General features: G+C 28.3%; 1 protein-coding gene across 1 annotated transcript in view; it reads right to left on the reverse strand.

The window, feature by feature from the left end:
* Stacl (SH3 and cysteine-rich domain-containing protein) overlaps positions 1-20,670 on the reverse strand; it is a 324,840-nt gene that overhangs the window by 1,787 nt on the left and 302,383 nt on the right. Inside the window, exons 13-18 of the mRNA XM_085952491.1 lie at positions 16,779-16,894; positions 16,035-16,199; positions 11,956-12,159; positions 5,268-5,342; positions 3,975-4,130; positions 754-881 (exon numbers count right to left, since the gene is read on the reverse strand). Of these exons, the coding sequence (XP_085808617.1) occupies positions 754-881; positions 3,975-4,130; positions 5,268-5,342; positions 11,956-12,159; positions 16,035-16,199; positions 16,779-16,894 (844 nt within the window). The remainder of the gene's footprint in view (positions 1-753; positions 882-3,974; positions 4,131-5,267; positions 5,343-11,955; positions 12,160-16,034; positions 16,200-16,778; positions 16,895-20,670) is intronic.

The raw sequence follows: 20,670 nt of genomic DNA on the forward strand, positions 1-20,670 counted from the left end.
AAATTAAATTTATAGATGCCATTTTATAAACACTTATTATATCCAGTTTAATGTAATGCGTACCTACTGTTTTGCACAAACATTAAATTTGACATTGTCAATTTTAGTTATTCAAAATCGTTGTATTCTGTCAAGTATGTAAATGGTATTTCATTGTATAAAATGAATAAGTCTACAAACTTTTCACAAAATTTTCCAAAATGAATGTATTAAGTATGTATTTTATATAATATTTTTTATGCTTCTTGTTCATAGAAAACCATTTTAATATTATTTAGTGAATTTTTAAATTAATAATTTAATTTAATAAAGTAATTATTAAATTAACTATAGTTTTCAAAATATTATTGTTTATATTGTGCGAATGCATTACAAGCAAAGTAAAAAGCAGCTAAAAACATTTTTGACGCATATTAGTAGATACCATAAAGAGTTTGGCAGCCAGATTACCAAAGAGTTTGATGTCCAACCTCTTTGAAGATTACAGATTTATATCGATATGGGTACATATTCAACTTTACTCATAGATAAGTACCTATATTAGGTTATATTATTAGGACAATTATAATTGTAGGTATTATTGCTTCGTATATTTTAACGATACCTTGTTTTTATATACAAGAATTCATATTCTAACTGCAGTATGAAATCTGACAATTATTTCTTTATTCAAAACATGGAAAACTTACAGAAAATTCGTGCAATAGCAAAGCTTCTAACCAAAATCAAAGGTGCGACAGAAACCTGTTTTACCGGTGATGGACACGGGCTCGTACTGGCTGAAGATAAACTTTTATCATGGTCGTCCGGTAATTCCACACTGCTCATTCGCATATTGCGCGCACTTAGCAACCGCCTGTTGTGTACTGGGCTAGATGGCGCTGAAATCGGAAAAAATAAATTATTTTCCTCATAAAATACTTCTGCGAATGCTACGACTAAAAACACAACTATAAAAAGCTCATTGTGTTGAATTAGGGAAATATTGAAAACAGCTACTGTACAGTAGTGTAGGGGGTTAAAATGTGTTGAGATGAAAATATATTTTTATGACATACCCGCTATACATGTCGTGAGAAAAATATTATTTTTAGTAAATAATATTGCAACTAAAAAATAATAATAATTTTATGATATATTAAACGAAATATATTCAGCACGAATATATCAAATTGACAACATATTAATATGGTAGTGCATGTACCTTAATTTTATGACAAACTGAACTTTTATATATTATATCAAAAACAAAAGCAGTCAAAATTTATTACAAATACAATTTTATTAAATTCCATGCTGAATATAGTTTTGGAGGATTCTTCTAAAATCATTAAAAATGTGGAAGGTGCAAAGAATATAAATTTGTAATAAATTGATTATAAAATGTGTATAATTTTGTGAAAATTATGTAAACAGAAAATAAAATAAAATACAATCCATACTTGATTTCGATTTTGTGAGACTGTGGCGTAGTAGTGTTTGGCTACTTCTACCATGCAAGATCAATTCAGTGTTAGCACCTAGTAAAACAAGATGTAAATAGAAAATTAAATAAGTATGTAAAATAGACACAAGAGAGAAAAACATTAATAGCAAAAAAAATACATGCGCATATTAAAAAAAAAATTGAATTTAGAAAGAATAGTAATATAAAACTTTTTGATTTATTGTGAAAAAAATAGTTCAAACTAATTTTGAACTGAATTACACTAAATTTGCTAGATTTATACACACTTGATAAATTAAAAATCTTTAGAGTATAAAATAATATATTTTCAACATTTTAGAAAAGATTTGTTATAGATAATATCTGTATGGAAGAGGAATACTACGGTCTAAATTTGACCAAATTGTGTTACATCATGATACATAGCAGTAACTCATAATGTATTTAATAATATAATAAAATTAAAATTTCTATAGGGGTGAATTTTAAAAACCCAGTTTTGAACATTAAAAAAACTAAAAAAATATTTGAAAACTAGAAAATTATATAACAAAATAGAAAAAATATGGGCAGGTATCTTGATTTTTATCCCTTATAATACCGGATGTCTAATTCGCATAAAATAACTAATTAGGTCCTTTTGTAAAGTAATTGTTGTTGATATTGATTTAACTTTGTTTACCTCTCGCATATAGATATTATTCGTGGTATTGTATAAGTACTTGGGCAGGTATTACATAATATCATACAGAATTATGTTTGATTAAATCAATAATTAATTATTTGCATATAACTAAAATGCGACAGTAAGACTCCAAATTAAGAATTTTCCTTTGACAGTGGAATTAAAAATTTATTTGCGTGTAAAATAATATGAATAAAATATTATCCAAAATGTGAAAATATATTTAAAAATCTAAAACCAGAAGCATTTTGTTAATTTATAAGAAACGATAATAGAGTTTTTAGAATGTAGATAGTAATAATTGAAAAGCGCAGATTTTTTATTAGTATGAAAATATAATGTATTTGAGCAAATAAAAATATGTGGCATAGTTAATCAATGCAAGTGATACAGAAAATTATATAAGAATTCCAACTTAGGAAAGCCTAATAGAATAATTTCTTTAAAGATTTTTTTACTTACTAATGTTATTGTTTTAGAAAAATAATAAACATCAATTGCAAGAAAAGTTGAATTTCCAAAATTTATTATATTTCACGAAGATAAGACTTGTGCCAATAATTATTGAATCTAATTTAAAAATAATATATTAAAAATACTACTCAGCGAAAAATGTTTTATGTAATTATGTGTGTTTCGTGACTGACGAAGATTAGAATATGTATACCAAACTACAACAAAAAAATGATTCAATTTCGTTCAGTTATTTAATGAAAAATTCTTTTTATTTAGGCAGATAGATACCTACTGCTCTCGGATTGCAAAAATAGCACACTTGAAAAGGTATGAATAGTTTTAAATTATCAATATATTTTATAAAATGAAAAAAGCTTTTTGTATTAATGGTATGTCAACAATAAAAAGCGTTAAAATAGTGTATTATATAAAAATAACAAAATAATAGTATAGTGTTGGTATATATTTGATTCTGAAATATAAATATACTTATGCACTTTGTAAAAAAATGAAAAATAAAGTATTGATGTGTAGATAATAATAATATGTAGAATATGAGAGGTGAAATTTTATAAATAGCATAAATACGCAGTGAAGTAGGTAAGTTTTAAATGTAAGTATTAAAACTGCATAAGCCGAAGACCTGTAAAAAAGTCGATCAAACACTCAGGCAGGAGGAGAGTCAATAAAAGCCAGGAAGACTGACGTGGTAAGAGGTAACATCGATTTCAGGTGCATCCTAGATGTGGAAAACATGCAAAGATGGTGGTGATGACCATTTTTCGTTTTGTTGAGACGCTTGACCAACAATCTGTTTCTATGAAAGCCGCTATTCTTAACCAAAGGTCAATTGAGAGATAAAGATTATTAAGTTGTACAAGTAAATTACTAATATATTTTAAGAAATACAATTTGCATATTATAATTTATTGAAAAAGTGTAGTAGGCATATTAAAATATCTAGATATTATTTCTATACAATGTATTTATTTATATAGAAACTTATTATGGTTTATTCTTCTACGAAAGTTCAACGAATCGATACAGGTTTTATTAATAAATGAAAATTGCAATATTATAATATGTACCATCTTGTATCACTGCATGTACCTACATCTGTGTTTGGTGTAAGTAGGCCTAATTGTAGTCTGCAGTAATGGTAAATATGGTTGATAATGATGAACAAATAAGCTCTATCTCTCTTGCATCAGCCACAAAATGAAAAAAAAAAAGAAATACAAAAGTGGTAGAAAGCCTCGGGATAGACCCTTAGTTCTCGTCGGCACGCAGGGCAACAACAGAAAGCTAACATCGACAGTGAGTAGTAATAAAATTATTGGTTATGAAAGTTAGTCGTAGCGTTGTGTGTGATGGTTTGAGTCGTACAGTGAAGTCTGGCATGAGCTGTGGAGTGCGCGGTGACTTGGATGGACGCCGGCGCTGGACCGGCTGGCCTTCTCCTCTGCTCTGAGCTCTCTGGGGAGTCCAGCGAGAGGCTCTTCATCCTCAGGTTCAGCTTCTGCCGTCGCGGAGAATGAGGCGCTACAACCGCACACATGCCTTACATTAACACACCTTCCAACAAACTTTACACAGGTATACGATTGCGTTGGATTAGACACTTAATAAATTAATACAATATTAATTCTAGTACCACAATATACTTAATGACCATTATTTAAAAACTATTATTACTGGTCATATGGTAATATTTCTATTATAAGCGGACATGTATTTGATTATGCAATATTTTTTATTGTGGTTGGTGTCCAAATTATAATATGTTTTTAGGACTCCCTATCTATATAATTTAGTGTCGTCTCATTAAAATATTAATATTTAAAAAATGTAAAACACAAGGGAGAATACAAGTTACATAGTATTATTAAAACGAACTTCTGGATATCGATTGAGTCATCAAGTAGATATTAAGTAAATGGTATCCATTATGTATAATATATATAGCTGTAACGATTCTCTTCAACGATAAACATGCAAATGATTTTAAATATCTCAGATATTTGTTTCTTTATTGTCGTTTGTACGAATATACAATGGATATAAAATATCACAACGCAATCGCAGATACATAAAATATACACCAGATAATATTTCAAACATATTATGAAAATCAAACAAAAACGTTTATGTAAAACACACTAAAGAAATAAAAACAATCATAATTTTTACATAAATAAAGTGCAGTAGTGTATCAATAGGTACTTGGGAGACCAAAATTTGTGCACTTTATATAAATGTGCGTGTATAAATAATTATTGCAATCGCCTCGGAAAATCATGCGATGTTTTTGGGAATAATATATCGGTTTGGTTCGATAAAATTTAAATAAATAATATAACATAATTAGTTTTTTTTTGGTTTTCAGGATGAAAAGTTGTTTTAAAATATTTAAATGCATGTAGCAGATAACTGAAATATATTTTGTTGAAATAATATTAAGAAATAAATTGCAGGCTTAAGATAGAAATGTGAAAGAGAAAAACCAAACGGAATTCGTTTCAAAAGCAAATAAGGACTCGGATAAATAATATGGACTAAATCCTAATTTATGCCTTCGTCATTCATGGCGGATAGGTACAAAAAGTTTTATCGATCTCTTCATAATGGGTAAGTGATTGAACTACATAAAATAGCAATTTGTAGAGGGCGATAGAGTACCGGCGATTGGGCTGGAACTGTCAGACTGACGTAACATTAATGCGCTGACGGATGTCTTCATCGTCACACCAGCGCCTGCGGTGAAAAAGCGACAAATCGGAAGTCATCAATTTTATAATGTATTCAATGGGCACTGCTTTATTTCAATCTAAAAGATAAACTCGAAAAACTTCGGAAAAACGAACGTGGCTGTCACTTTTATGTGAATGTCGGTCATTAAAAATATTATAGGCATATACATTTTCTTAGAAATTGTTAGTTCAGTAGCTATTAAAAAAAATAATAGCACCCATAAAAGTATAGGACCAATAATAAAGAAAATTCTGTTATTATGTCCAAGTTGCGATGTTTCATAAAAATCAAAACACACTAGAAACAGATTATACAGAGAAAAATAGAATGTGTAATAATATGTATTATAAAATTGATAGAACAAACAAATGGAAAACTGTTATAAAGTCATCGTAATATTAGTTTTATAATTAATTATGATCAGTAAATATTGAGAGTATTATTTATGTCAATAAAATTTGCATAATAAAGTATTAGCGTCATGCATGTAACTTTTTCTAAAGCAGTTATGTCATAGAATAGTAAACAAACTACGAATTAAAAAAAAACTAAGTTTTAATCAGTAGATAAATCGTAAAATAGGAATTCACAAAAAACTAGTCCATGCGTAATTATTGTACTTACTTATTTTTATATTGTATTGTAAATTATTATAGACATGGTAGCACAGTGGTACAGAAAGTTAGTAAAGTCATTTTGTTTAATTAAAAATTTGGTTTAAATTTAAAATATATATTCTTTATTTAAGTCAATTTACAATTATCACAGATGACAGGACATGACACTTTCCGGCATATTAGTTTCACGATTTCAGCATTAAAATCGAGAGAAATGTACAAATAGAATATTAAGTAGATTATTATTGAGCAATTGTATACTATGTATTTAACTAACGATAGTTTTGATTAAACATTGTAAAATAACGCGGGGTATAGTAGTTTTTTTTTAAGTCTAGGGACGAATAAAATAAATTATTATAAATATGAAATTTTCCTATTTTTTTAAAACAGAATCCTATGTGGGCCAGCGGATTTATTTTTTTCGTTTGACATTCTTTTTACTTTTGACCGGCGAATAGGGCTCTTCAGTATCTTGTACGAAGCAAAGAGGCTGACCAAAAGGCCTCGTTCCTGTACCCCCCATTTCTGAAAAACAATATGTTAACAAAAAAATAAACAAAAAATAAAAATGATAATTTAAAAAAAAATAATATAACATATTCTATCGAACTCTTTTGAGGAGGGATGACAAGCTGGGATTAAGGGAGAATTGAATATCATGTCAAGCGGTCATTATTTTTAAATAGTGAAAACTTCAGGCACAAATCTATTTGAATGTTTGCCTTTACAAAATGCAAGCAACATATATTATTGGACGAGCTATGACTATGTATATTACATGATTATTGTAACAAGCATTGATTTTATGTATAGTGTGTAAGGAAAACATTTATGCAGTTCAAATTCGGTTGTTGCAATACTGATTTTTAATCACTGAAGCACACGACACCAATATAAATTTATACATATAACATTTATTACTTTTCTAGTTTTTTTAAAAAGCTGAATTATCTACGCGTAGGATTGCCATAGCCAGACTGGTATCAAAACGACGGTCATTGTAAAATAAATATAATTGAATACCTAACTATTTAATTATTTATTAAAATCAATGAACCTGCAGATTTGAATCAAAATATTTTCTATCTACTATTTATTACGTTTTACCGTAAAAGATAATTTATTTCTAATGAGTAAGTATAGTTTTATATAAGTAGTAATAATTATTTAATTAATTACTATATTGTAGAAATGGTTACTATGGGGAAGTCCGGACAAAACGAATTAAAGTCCCTGTCTCACATTTAAATTCGTCTCGTCTGGGATATAGAAATAAATCAAAATTGGGAGCACAATGTTTCAACTGTCTTCGGTGCGCATGGTCATGTCGGGACAGTGACGTCACGCGGCAGGCAGAAACGAATGAAAAAGCCACATCTGCAGATGTACCAGTGTGGCATTTTGGAATTATACCTACGTTCCATGTCGAGTGAAATTTCTTGCTTGCGACAAAAGTAGCTTTTTTTCAAATTAAAATGTCGCATTCGAGCAATGTGCGGAGCAATGTGAATATCAACAAAATCAAACCAACATATTCGACGTGCTGCAGTCGAGACGAGTTTATATGTGCGATCCGGCTAACTTAGCAAGCTTCTCAAAGTCTGAATACGGGTTGAAAGTTCGGGCAAAGCGGGCAATAACTTTCGATATAGTTTTTATTAATTAAGATGTTTTAATGGTTAAAATTTAACAATTTTATTTTTTGTAACCCATAGATATACAACGTTTAACTATAATATAATGTCTTATGATTCTATTACATTTTTTGCTTTTACACCTTCAGCTTATTAGATTTATCCATACAGTAGCGTTTGGCGTTTATTTGAGACTAATACGAAGTAATTTTTATTAACATAAAAGATGTTAGTACATAATGAACATGTAATGAATAGATAGTAATACATTGGTGCCTACATAAATTATTAAACATGTTACTTTTGTGTTAAGAAGTTATTGTTATATTGAAGAAAAATGTTAATGTATTTGAAAGATTTTTTTGAATCTATGGCAACCTATCGAAATTGTGTTAAATATTGAATTAAAATGTATTCCTTTCTAAACCATCTAGATGAGGTGAATTATGCGTTTTCAGATTGCGGTGTCCTGCTGACAGTGTATTCCTAAATAATATCGTTCACTGGTGCTCTGGTAAAATGATTTCCATCTAAATAGGTTGTCCACCCGGTGGCTAACACTCTAAACACAGAAAGCCCACACCTTTGGCGGAAGACGCACCACATTTGTTTGAATACACATTTAGAAAGGTGAGACTTTGTGATGTTGGTTCCGTACTTTCCGGCAGCGAGATGGATCTGTGCTGAGGAGAATTGTTCCTGGACCGGGATCCGAACACCGAGAAACTCTTCATCCCTGCGAACAACCTGCGGCGGACCCCGGAGTCGTGACTTGAGCGGGCTCCATCTGACCGTGCACAGACCAACAAAAACATCAACCTCACGCATCAACTGTCCCTCGACTGAACCACATAATTCATACTACGCCATTAACCTTTATCTTATTATCCTAAAAATTTCCGTTCCGTCCTGTGCCGTCAGATTGCGTTACCGTACTAATTTCAGGAATGACAGTATTTTATTATGAAAATGCCATTTTATGGCAACCAAATACACAGACTTATAAATAAATATATTGATTTTAGTAATAAATAATCTATAACGTTCACGAAGTTGCACATTAACTGATTTAAGAAGTTATGTAACGTGACTTGACATCACAGAACGGGCAAGATTAACGAATTACCATTCCGAGGTATGTATATAAAGTAAGAAAATTAGAACTTATTGCGCGATTTTTAATATTTCATCGGAAAACTAATTCTTATGTTCGCTTTAACTGTACCTACATGGCGTTAAAGTATATGCGTATCCACTGATAAATTTTATAATAATGTTGATAGAGACGGTAAGTGACGTACGCTTATGAATGATTATTGTGTTCAGTGTACAGTTAATGCGACTCATTGAACAATGTAGATACCCATTAATATGTCTGATTCATAGATTTCTTATTCAATTCAAAACATATTAAGCCAAGTGTGTTATAATTTGATGGTATGATACGTTAAAACTAACGATTCAGTATTGTAGAAATTGAATCCATAATATTATCCATTTGATTAAATTATTTCAGGAGTTGTTTAATTACTATATGTTAGCTTTTTTGTTTTTCATCATAGCCTGTTTGACAAACTATTTTAAATACAATTTAAAGCAACGAAAACAACAGTTATACTTAGGTATATTTTTAAATAATTATTATAATGTAGTAATATCCATTGTTAAAATATGGTTTATTATCGTTAGATAATATACCTACTATATTACGTACTGATTTGTCTATACTTTTGAAGTATTATTCCAAATCCTTAGAAATACTGTAGTTTATTTTACTGTCTTATAAAATTATTAAAAATAATAGACATATAAGTAACTGGGCGTGGGATGTGGGGATAAAATAATCTGAACAAAATCACAATAAACAATAAGTAAAGATAAAAAATAAGATGTGCCCTAAGTATCTGTAAATTTCAATTATCGTTTAGTGTCGGCGAATTCTTGTACACGATTAATATTTTTCCTTAATGTTGCCAGTTTTTTTGCTGTTATTATAATTAAAATGTCGTAAACAAAAGTCATGCATAATTATTTTTTTATGAAAAATGTCTAAGTAAACATAAACTACAATAGTATAATAGTAAATAACTACTAATTGTATGAAATACTTACTAAAATTAAAATATTGACTAAATTACTCAATTGTTTATATTTTGTGTCTACACGCATAGTTTTATTTTAACATGAAGAAACATTTTGTTTTTATTAAAATTAAAAAAAAAACAATAAAATAATTCTATCTTTCTAATAAAAATAAAATTATTGGTGAAATATATTTTTATTATTTTTAATTCTACTTCGTGCATCCGCAAAGCACAAAATATAAATTTTATTCAAATTTTAAGCGTTTATTTAAGTATTTGTTTATTAGAAAATATTAATTTTAATGTAATAATAAAATTTATTAAAATACATTTTGTCATATTTTCTATGCATTGTAAGCATCCTTTATTAAAGTAAAAATGTGTACTTAACTAAATTTTTGAAAAATAAAGAAATGTTTTAAGGTGAATTATTATTAGATACCTACTAAAATTATGCATTCATTTTTCGGGTTATTATGATTAAAGTAATCTATAAAGCGATATATATTTTAAAAAAAGCTTGAAATAATAACCACACCTGGTGTAAAATTATCTAACAACAAATTTGTGCTTAGTAAAAAATGTTTATTTAAAGAATAGAAAAAAAACACTACTACTGCACTAAGAGATATGAAAAATGATTATTCAATAGGTAATCAATAAATAAGCCTTATGATTATAAATTTGTGTGAAGTGCGTACCTACTAACTTAAATCAAATAAATTTCAACTCTACACTAAAACGAGCTAACTTCAAATTATGTTTACTTTGTTAAGCCCCACCGTTGAGTATAATTAAAAAAAGCATTATTTGCAACCCTTAATAGGATTGGTATTGAGAAACTAGGTCAGTCTAAATACCAAATTATACCACAATTATAATTAAGGCGTTTTTGGTGAGTAATACAAACAAAATGGGATTGAAATAATGTAAATGATTTTATTAAAAAAACGCAAAGATGGGGTATTAACTATTACATTATACAGTAATACCTCCCGTATATATTCAGTCGATGTTATATGTGAATATGTGTAACTAAATAATATCAATTAATTGAGTTAAATTAACGTGGTAAAATTCCATTGAACAAAAAGGTTAATTTAAATCATTAAATATTACATATTATTTGTTGTCGGTTCTCAAGCTACGTAAGATACTGTGACAACTGAATTATTATAGACTAACAAACCAATCTATAGAATTTATATTTATATTAATTGAATTCTAGAATACATCTACGATACGAGCTATCTTCATATTATTCAACATTTTTATTTAAATTAGCTAGGTGTCTACCCATTTGATTTTCAGGCCAGGAAACTAAACATTTTGTATTCGATTGACATAGTATAACCTAAAAGATTATTAAATTAATTTTGTTAATTCGAGATTATTCCAATACACAGAAATGAAGGTTTTTCAAAATAACTTTTATCTATGTTTGTTTCGTAAAATTGCATACTGCCCTCTTAAAATAAATAACCTCATCTCAATATTGAATGCTTAGAAGTTTTCTTATGTTTTAGACATACATATTTATATTGTCTGGGTATAAAACCACATAAGATATTTTTTAAAGTATAAATGTTTTTACGAACTCAGAAAAATCCCAGTACATCACAAGTATATGGACAGAATGAAACCAATTATTGTCATCCAGTAATACAATATTCCAATGAATATATTTTTTAAATATACATAAGTCTGGTTTGTGTGTTTTTCCACCCTTCTATTCAGATGTTGACTTACGTGATTAAGCTTGTTTGTAATATAACATTTTCAAAACAACATTTGGCTTAATTATATGTGCTTGTATACAAATATCTCGAATCTTATTGACATTTTGAATTAGTAATAAAACGAAAAATTCAATTCTATGATTTATGTGCTTTTTCACCCCGGCCACAGATTTATGTATCTACATTATTGAAGTGGTGGAATTAAATATAATTATAATATTTTATTAATTTAAATAAAGCATAATACTTATATTATAGTACTTAATTCGTATAATGGTCAGCTGGAATATCCCTAACAGCTATTTCTATAAATATTGACATATTAATATTTTTTGTAAACAGTATTATAATACTATAAACAATAAATAACTTCTCAACTGTAACTATATTCTGACAAAAGTTTGAGTTGAGGTATTTTATTAGGGCAGTATATGGAGTGTATTTTTTCGGTATTAATGAACGAAGAGGTATTACAGTACGATGGTTCTACAGAAATAAAAAACTGTTTCAATGTCAACTGTACTTGAAAAATACTGAACTATGCAACGAATTAAGATTTGTACGGCGTGTCGAAGGAAGTGTGACTGCTGTAGACAGACCTGAGCTAGAGGCAATATGGGGCGCTTGCACGGCGAGGCTCGCCGGTGCTCGGTTTAGATTCGCCGCGCGCGACTCGGCTCCTGGACGAGACATTTCGTTCGCGTGCTTCAGGACTTGATACGTGGCGTCTACTTCGGGAAGCTCTTTGTGTAGGGAATTTGTAGTGTTAGTTGAGGTTTAGTAGTCACATGTTAAACTATGTTATTAAACCTCTTTCCAGACGATACGTTAAATCGTAGGCATATGAAATGAATAAGTACTCTTCGAACACGAGTAATGTTAATTCCATATTGACACACGTCTCGATATTCATCCAATATAACATAGTCAATCAATTTACGATGTGACAGAATTACTGTACATTCAAACAAACTCCTTAATTGCTTTTAAATATATTATTTTTAGTATGTACACACACAGAAGTAATTGACAGCTTTGATATATCTACATAATTGTTTGCCATACGAATTTTCACTAGGTACTTATATATTTGCTTGAAAATGAATAATTAATTGTCTAGCACCAAATATTTATAAGATAGTGCTAGTATGTCATATTGAGTAAAAATATGTCAATTCTTACAATTAGTATCGAAAAAAATTGTCTGCTTGACCTTTTTGTATTATTTTTAAATTCACCAAAAACAATTTATCATTTTTTTAAAGCATGTATTACGTTAAGTGCTGTGTATGAATACGCTGAAGATACTCATGTGTCATTTTCAGAGAGTGTGGAAAAGTTAACGCAGCGTCTGGATACGGCTTAAATTGGATAGTATGGTTAGGAAACAGGATAACAGGGTTTGGTATTAAATATTTGTCTTTTGTGACATTTTATGTATAATAGTTAATATTAAAATATGTATGAAGCGTCTCACTGCAGACTTTTACATATATGTATATAAGCCACAAGCTGACGATTCGCATAACGTTGTTCTTATTCGGAAATTTTATTTTATGGGGAACTATTTTAAATTCAATGCACATGATAATGAGACATAGAAAAACGAGGAAAGTTATTATTATGTGGATAATATTATAAAATGGGGTAGTGTAAAATACTAAAGATTACTGATATTTCTATCACACACCATGAATAAAATTGTAATGTAATGATTACCGCAAACACATTTACATATCTAATAGTTTCTTATAAAATATATATGTTATTTTAGGACCATTATTTTAAGTGACCATCTTTTTGTTATATTCAGTAAGTAATAAAAAATTTGAAGTGACACGCACAACACATATTTAGGCGTATACGTTGAAACTACCTACTATGAATAGAACGTAATTTCTGTTGTATTATTTTAGACATTATGGTAAAGTTGCTTAATGTGTATCACTATAATACATTGTTTTCAGGCGGTACTTGAAAACTTTCAAACATATCAAGTGTTGAAATATGCTGAAAATATAGCTGTAACATATCGAATATTTCTATGTGTAAAAGGAAAAAAAGAGATATGTCTATATTCACTCATTTTTCAGGAAAGCTTAATGAGGATTCAGTTTTGAACAAATTTGTAAGAGAATTACTATATTTTTCTGTGACGAAATATTTTTCTGTGTGAAATTAAGTGATGTTGATAAGACTCATTCGTCCCTTTCATTGATTAATTTGGCATGTTCAACTATTTTTTCTCAGACATATCTTCTTTTTCTTTTTATATATATTTTGACGTTTAATTTAATTGAACCGAACCAGAAACGTTCAGAATAGTTTTAACGATAGGAATCAATAATAAATTAATATTAAGGTATTATTATATTGATGATTATCGCTCGGTTAACAATCACAGGTGAGGTGACAGGGGTGGTAACACAAAACAAAATAAATTTGCTCATGTTGGTACCGTCAATTAATTCATCTTGTTCGCCGAATGACAACTCTCTAACCAGCCTTTGTCCGGGAAGCCAACCGTCAGGGTCTATACAAACATTTATTTTCTAAATATCAGGGTATAATTTCAAAAAATCTTAACTAGGTATCTGTATTGGAATAAATACTAAGACGATTATAAAAATACGAATCTATGAGGGTTTTATTATATTTAGATCAATAAACATGCCAAAGGGGTACAAAAAAATTGGCCAAGATACTTATAAAACGATAAATTTAAAAAATATTTTTAATAATTAATTTAATTCGGGAGGAATTATTCAATTACTGAAATACACGAATACACTACTTAAATATTAGAATACATTCATTTTTTTAGTTTAAATAACGCCAATCATTGGAAACATAATAGTAATATATTTTAATAAAACTTTGTTGAAACAAGTGTTTTTATGCAATTATTTTTACACCTATAAAGGTCAAATTACACTCGTAGATTCTCATGCTGATCTTCTCCCACCTCCCCGATTGTATGCGCCGATTGTCACCGATCATGAAATGTCACTTTGGATCGTTCACTGGACTCGTGACCAAAATATAATAATTACTATTTTTCATTCTCGACTCAATTTAAGATCGGTGATAGTTGGATTTTTTGGACTATTACCGTCAACACACGTTACTTGTCGATACAACTATCACCGATCTTAGATTGAATCGTGAGCGAAAAATAGAACATATTTTAATTTGCCAACTACTCCAGTGAACAATCCAAAGATACATTTATTTTCATGATCGGGGGTGATCGTGGAGATGATCGTGGCAGATGATCGGCGTAAGAATCTGCCAGTGTAATTTGATCTTTAGTAAATAATACATATAAGTCGAAATTAATATCTTTTCGTATAACATAGACTTTCCAAAATTTATATTTTGAAATGAATGATGTTCAATACGATTAAATCATTGATTCTTAATTAATTATCTACAAAATGCGAAATACCTTAGAAGAGCTTTATTTTTTATTAAAATATTTGACTTAAACATTTTTTTGAGTATGATATAATTTTTGGATATTTGCATTATTAAAATTTATTTGGGATAATATTATTATGCTAGTTTTTACTTAGGCATTATTTTTTGGACTATTTTGTAAATCAAATTATTAGTATGCGTATATATACCAAAATAAAAATATCCGATATTATTAATAATGTGATGGGGATATTATTTGTCCTCGCTAAGACTTATGAACTAGCCTGTTTTTAACTACCTGCATTAAAATCAAATATTTATAATATATTTAAATAAAACTGTAAAATCTTAAAGTATTAAAAGGTATTGTGGATATATTACAGTATAAAACGATTAATACCATTGAAAAAAAAAATGGGCAAAAATAACTGGAATATAAAAAAATGGGGGAAATATGTATAAATTGGGTTACACTGAAAAGCAATTTTCATGATAGATTCTTTGGGTATAGCATTATTTTATTAGCGTAGTTATCGATTGCGGCTGATTTCCAATAGCAAAAATAGCAGTGTATAGCCATTATATTGGTATTAAAGTGCATTATGGAAAAATATTATTATCACGAATTCTTTATGATATAATATTATAAATAGTGTCTTAATTACATTGCCGGTAAAGTAATAATAATACATTTAAAAACCTACAACTAGTTAGACACTAAATTCTAAATGGTTATGATAGATATAATTATTATAAAACTTTAGTAAGAAAATCAATTAAATTACAATAATTACGAAATAGTTTTGACAATATAAAAATGTTATATTACGTTATATTTTTGCTAGCCTTTAAACATATAAATAAAGTTGTACTAACTGTAAAAAACTTTCAAAATTACACAATGAAATATGTATATTATGCTATTATTATTACAAAAGTTAATACAAAAAAATCCTATTAGTAGTAATATGCTACTTTCAAAATAATTATAATTAATTATCGACATGTATTGTCACTGCTTTAATAGCAAAGATTACATCTAGGCTACGTTTAAATCTGAATGAAATATTTTGAATTATAGATGCCTAATTCTGATGATGTGAAATCTAAGATGTAATAACATTTAAGAGTTAGCTATTATTATTTATTTTTATGGAGAATAAGTGCAATTAATGGTGATAGAAAGTTTCAAACTCACTCTCTTCGTCCAGTGTCTGGTCCTGTATCCTCGCCTCGATTTCTGAAGTGCTCTTCTGTCTTCGAAGAAGTCGAGATTTTGTTTGACATCTTCCTGCTGACCCTAAACAGTCTGAGTGAACGTTCATTTTGCACATCCTGCAGCGGAGACCTTGTCGAGTGTGGCCTGAAAAATCACGCATCACAGAAATATGTTTTAAACAAAGAGCTCCTCAAAGGCTCCAAAGAATCCAAAGAGGATTGGATAAGGCAAGGGTTTTGAAATGAAAATATGAAAAAATGAAATGAAATGAAAACAAATACGTTTGACTGACATTTAGTGTGCACTATTTATGTCGGATCTTAAGGGCCCACCTCCACCCTTCGCCACCGATATATATATATATATATCTGAGTACATCCATGTGGCTAACTATACCTTGAAAAGATGGAAACCTAGTTTTTACAACCATTTGAATTATATAAATGAATGCTTTCTGTATAGCCAAACTTAAGACACAAAAAGTATGTTATAATTTATTATATTGTTATATTATTAATTTAGAGACTTTTTATATGTCAAAAAAATATTTCACTACACCATGACATAACATATTGGTTCAATTAATGATCTAAAAAAAAACATATGTAGAAGCATCTGATATGGTTTTTACAAAAGTGCAAACGTTTTTATATTCCCTTCTAGCAGTAATAAAGATATGTCCAGGAAATAAAAGAATTACGATGTTATAAAATCGTCTCTTACCTCTTAGGACTTGCGAGCAGACGTCGCATGGTGTAATTTTCTTGTAGGTGTATTCTAGGAAATTATGTGATTCTAGTTCAGCTCCAGACCGACTCAAGTCCCGGCCGCCATTTTTCCTAAATAATAAACCAATATTAATTTTCTCATTGCGTCAAAACAATAAAAATTCTTCGGGTTTATGTTATCATTTTCTTTATGTATTTAGATGAATATTATTATTGCATGAAAATACACAAACCAATTGACCATAGTTTTATTTGTAGGTACTAAAAGAAACTGTGTATTTTTCATAAAAAAGTATTTAATACTTAAATTTGTTTTATTGTTAAAATGTGTAAAAAATGGCTATATATAATTATATAAAAACAATGATTTTGTTGATACATCATTAGAAAGGATAATTAGTTTAATAATGATGTTCCTTTTTTTATATTCGATGAAATTATTACAAAAATAAATGAAATGTCAATTTTTAAACACAAAAAGTGAACCGGTAGACTCAAAAAATGCATCAATAATTTCCAAAAATACTTTCAACTGAAAAACTACATAATTATTGGTTTTATTTTAAGTATTTGATAACAGCCAAGATTTGAATATAAATATAATATTTACCATTAAAATAATGAATATCTGGATTATAATAAACTATTTTTAGATAACGAATAAGTTACATGTTTTTTTAAAATTCTTTATGGAATAAGTATACCAAATCGACTGCTTAATATGTAAACCGGCCAACTCCATTTGGGAAAATTGTTCATAATAATTTAACTATCGAGAGGAATTTAACAATCCCAAAAATACACTTGGATTTTTTGTACAAATAAGCTGCACTATAAAATTATCTACTTACTATTTTAGTTTCTCTTTTATATATAAAGAAAATTTATATAAAGAGCGGAGTTGTTCCATTTACGATATTGGAAATTTAGCACCTCCAGTTGGGTATTTCATGTGAATAACGATCAGGCATATTTAGTTTATAAGTTTAGGAGTTTGAAATTTTGTGTGAGCATAGAAAACATGCTTTATAACAAAATGTCATCAAAATTTCATTTTTGGTCAAAAGTGTAGTTGGCTTGTTTTCAGATTAAGCAGTCGAAATTATATAATATGTCTGTATTATAATTGGATTGTACTGATGTATGACGTAATACTTTACCAAGTTTATGGCTTCCGAATCCTGAAATATTTTATTTTGTACAATATTGTTATTCACAGATCACGCCGAGTAAATGGTTTAAAATACATATTATACAATAGGTGTCTAAATAGTATAACATATTAACATAGTTTACAGGAAGAAGTCAACATTTTAATATATTTTACATACATCTAAAAGTCGTGCTAACACTGAAAATTTATTTTGGGTCGTGCACGCAAAAAATGCGTTTATTTGGTCGATATAATATAACCGAAAATAAACAATTTTGATACAAATCTTAAAGAAGTAAATCATAATTTGAAGGTAGGGTAAAGGTGGCTTATAAATAGATTATATTTAATGTTTCAAGTAGTAGAGAGCGTGCATATATTTTTACCTCTGAAATCTATTGGGATAAAACAATTGTTATTTCAAGGGAAAGAAATAATATAATTAATTACACACTCTGGTGGTACAGGGGTATTTATTGTGATTTTTAAATAATATTAATAATTATTATATTGCAAAAAAATATGTATATAAATTATTAGAATAAACTAAAATTAAATAAATAAAACATTTTCTTACAATGCGTGATTTGTGATACTGTGCATAAGCTGGATATATTGCAAAATAATATTGTTTTGAGCTTTTTTAAAAGCTGCAATAAATATCGTTATAACAATAATACAAATAGGTGACGTATATTTCGAAAGTGCTGTGACACTGAATATTAAACGGCGAATGTGCTTTACTGAAATAAATTAGTTATTCTGTCACTTTAACATGGTGATATTAAGTTTTTTTGTAAATGTAAAAAAGTAAATTGATTAAGTATTTTTTTCAATAAATAAAGTTACCCATTTGTTTTATTATTAAAACGATATGGCATAGCATTTAATTTTATTGACTGAATTGAATTAGTTCTTATTTGTAATAAAAACATGATACATTTTGAATATTACAAATCGGAATGAATGTAATTTTAATTGTATTTTGCGTTGGCAATTAAAAAAATAATTTGTTGCTGTGACATGAAGCAAAAAATAAATAAATTATATATTTCACGATGATATTGCTGGCATATTCGCATACGTCGGCAAAGTACCTGAAATGTGAAGGCTAAAATAGCTAAAAGGATCTGCAAATAAAATAAACTGGCTCTACGAAAACTAAAGGTGCAAACATTGCAGTAACATCCATTACCTCATTGCAATGATGGTCGACACTGCGTGGTACATTTGATTTTTTCTACGAATGGATTAGTTTGAAACAGAAAAAATTAAAATGATGAAATAAACTGCAATAACTGCGGCATAATAATTACTTGCTAAAATGCGTTCTGATAACAAATTAATCGGGCTAATTAAAAATAATTTTTAATGTGAGTAAGCTGGTAATTTTATCTCTGAAAAAATAAAGTATTATTAATAATTATTTGCTAATAAAAAAATGTATACGCAAATTAAGATATTATAATAGTTATAATATATTATGATAACTGCAATAATTTTGGTAACTGCTAGTACAATTAGGGATTGCAATACCGAATGAATATACTAATACCAGTATTCATCAAAACAAATTATAGAAAAAAAAGAAGATCCTATCAATAAACATGACTATTAATATCTATTTAAAACACTATTTTATGGCAACCTAAAGTATCTACCTACATACATAACATTTTAAAACCGTTATTTTTCCGGGTACAGTGAAATCTCTGAAATCTGAAATTCAACGTTTGTTGAATGTACTATCAACGTTGGATCAATAGTTATAGAATAATTGGAAATATTTGTAACGATTTTTTCAAAATATGTTATTTCATCGCGACAATTCTATAAGAATATTCTATAAGGATTTTTTTGTTGGTTACCGTGCATATATTTGCGTTTTGGCAGCATAACACTTATACAATAAATTTAATAACATACAATATAGTAGTTGGTAATGAAAAAATAACATTTAATTCGTATTTCAGTATCGACAAATAGTTGAATACCGGTGCTGCAATCCCTAAATACAATGTACATAATGCTAATTCTACTTCATTACATAATTATGTATAAACAAACATAATGAGACCCTTTGGTGAATATAATGGGATTTGTGTTAAATAATATTTATTCTTAATCAGTACCTATTTAATATTATTATTATACCTACTACCTAGTTGCTGAATATTAACAAACTTAGTAAGTACAGCAGAGAGTATAAGTGTTTTTCGTACGATATTATTTATTACTTAAATACAATGAGATACTATATTTGTGGTCTCCATAGTGTGAAAAAAAAGTAAACTTTATTAATTTTCACTATTCACTACTTCGTATTTACATGTTATCTGGAAAAAATCGTAACGCGTCATGTGAAATGCGTCTAAGTATAATTTTCCTAAAAACGAAAAATTTTTGATTTTACTAACAGACGGATGTGAAAAAAAATATACGGATATCAGTCATTAAAAAAATATACCTAAACATAATTATGAATCTATATCAGTTGTCTGGAAATAAGGTTGAAAAACTGTTTTACGGAAACAATTTACATACCTACATTAATTTGGTATTGATTTTGATATATTTATTTAGTTTGTGGTACTGAGAATATGTGCTAATTTGAAACTAATTTGTCATGTGATAATTCGTGTATACCAATACTACCTTTATTCATACTTTATGATACTATGGCTGTAATATATTATGTGCGCTGTTGTCTGGCATTGTTATAATAGTGATTAAT

This window comes from Rhyacophila brunnea, unplaced genomic scaffold, assembly GCF_057557595.1.
Source record: "Rhyacophila brunnea isolate RB1 unplaced genomic scaffold, BYU_Rbru_1.0 scaffold_3, whole genome shotgun sequence".
NCBI lineage: Eukaryota > Metazoa > Arthropoda > Insecta > Trichoptera > Rhyacophilidae > Rhyacophila > Rhyacophila brunnea.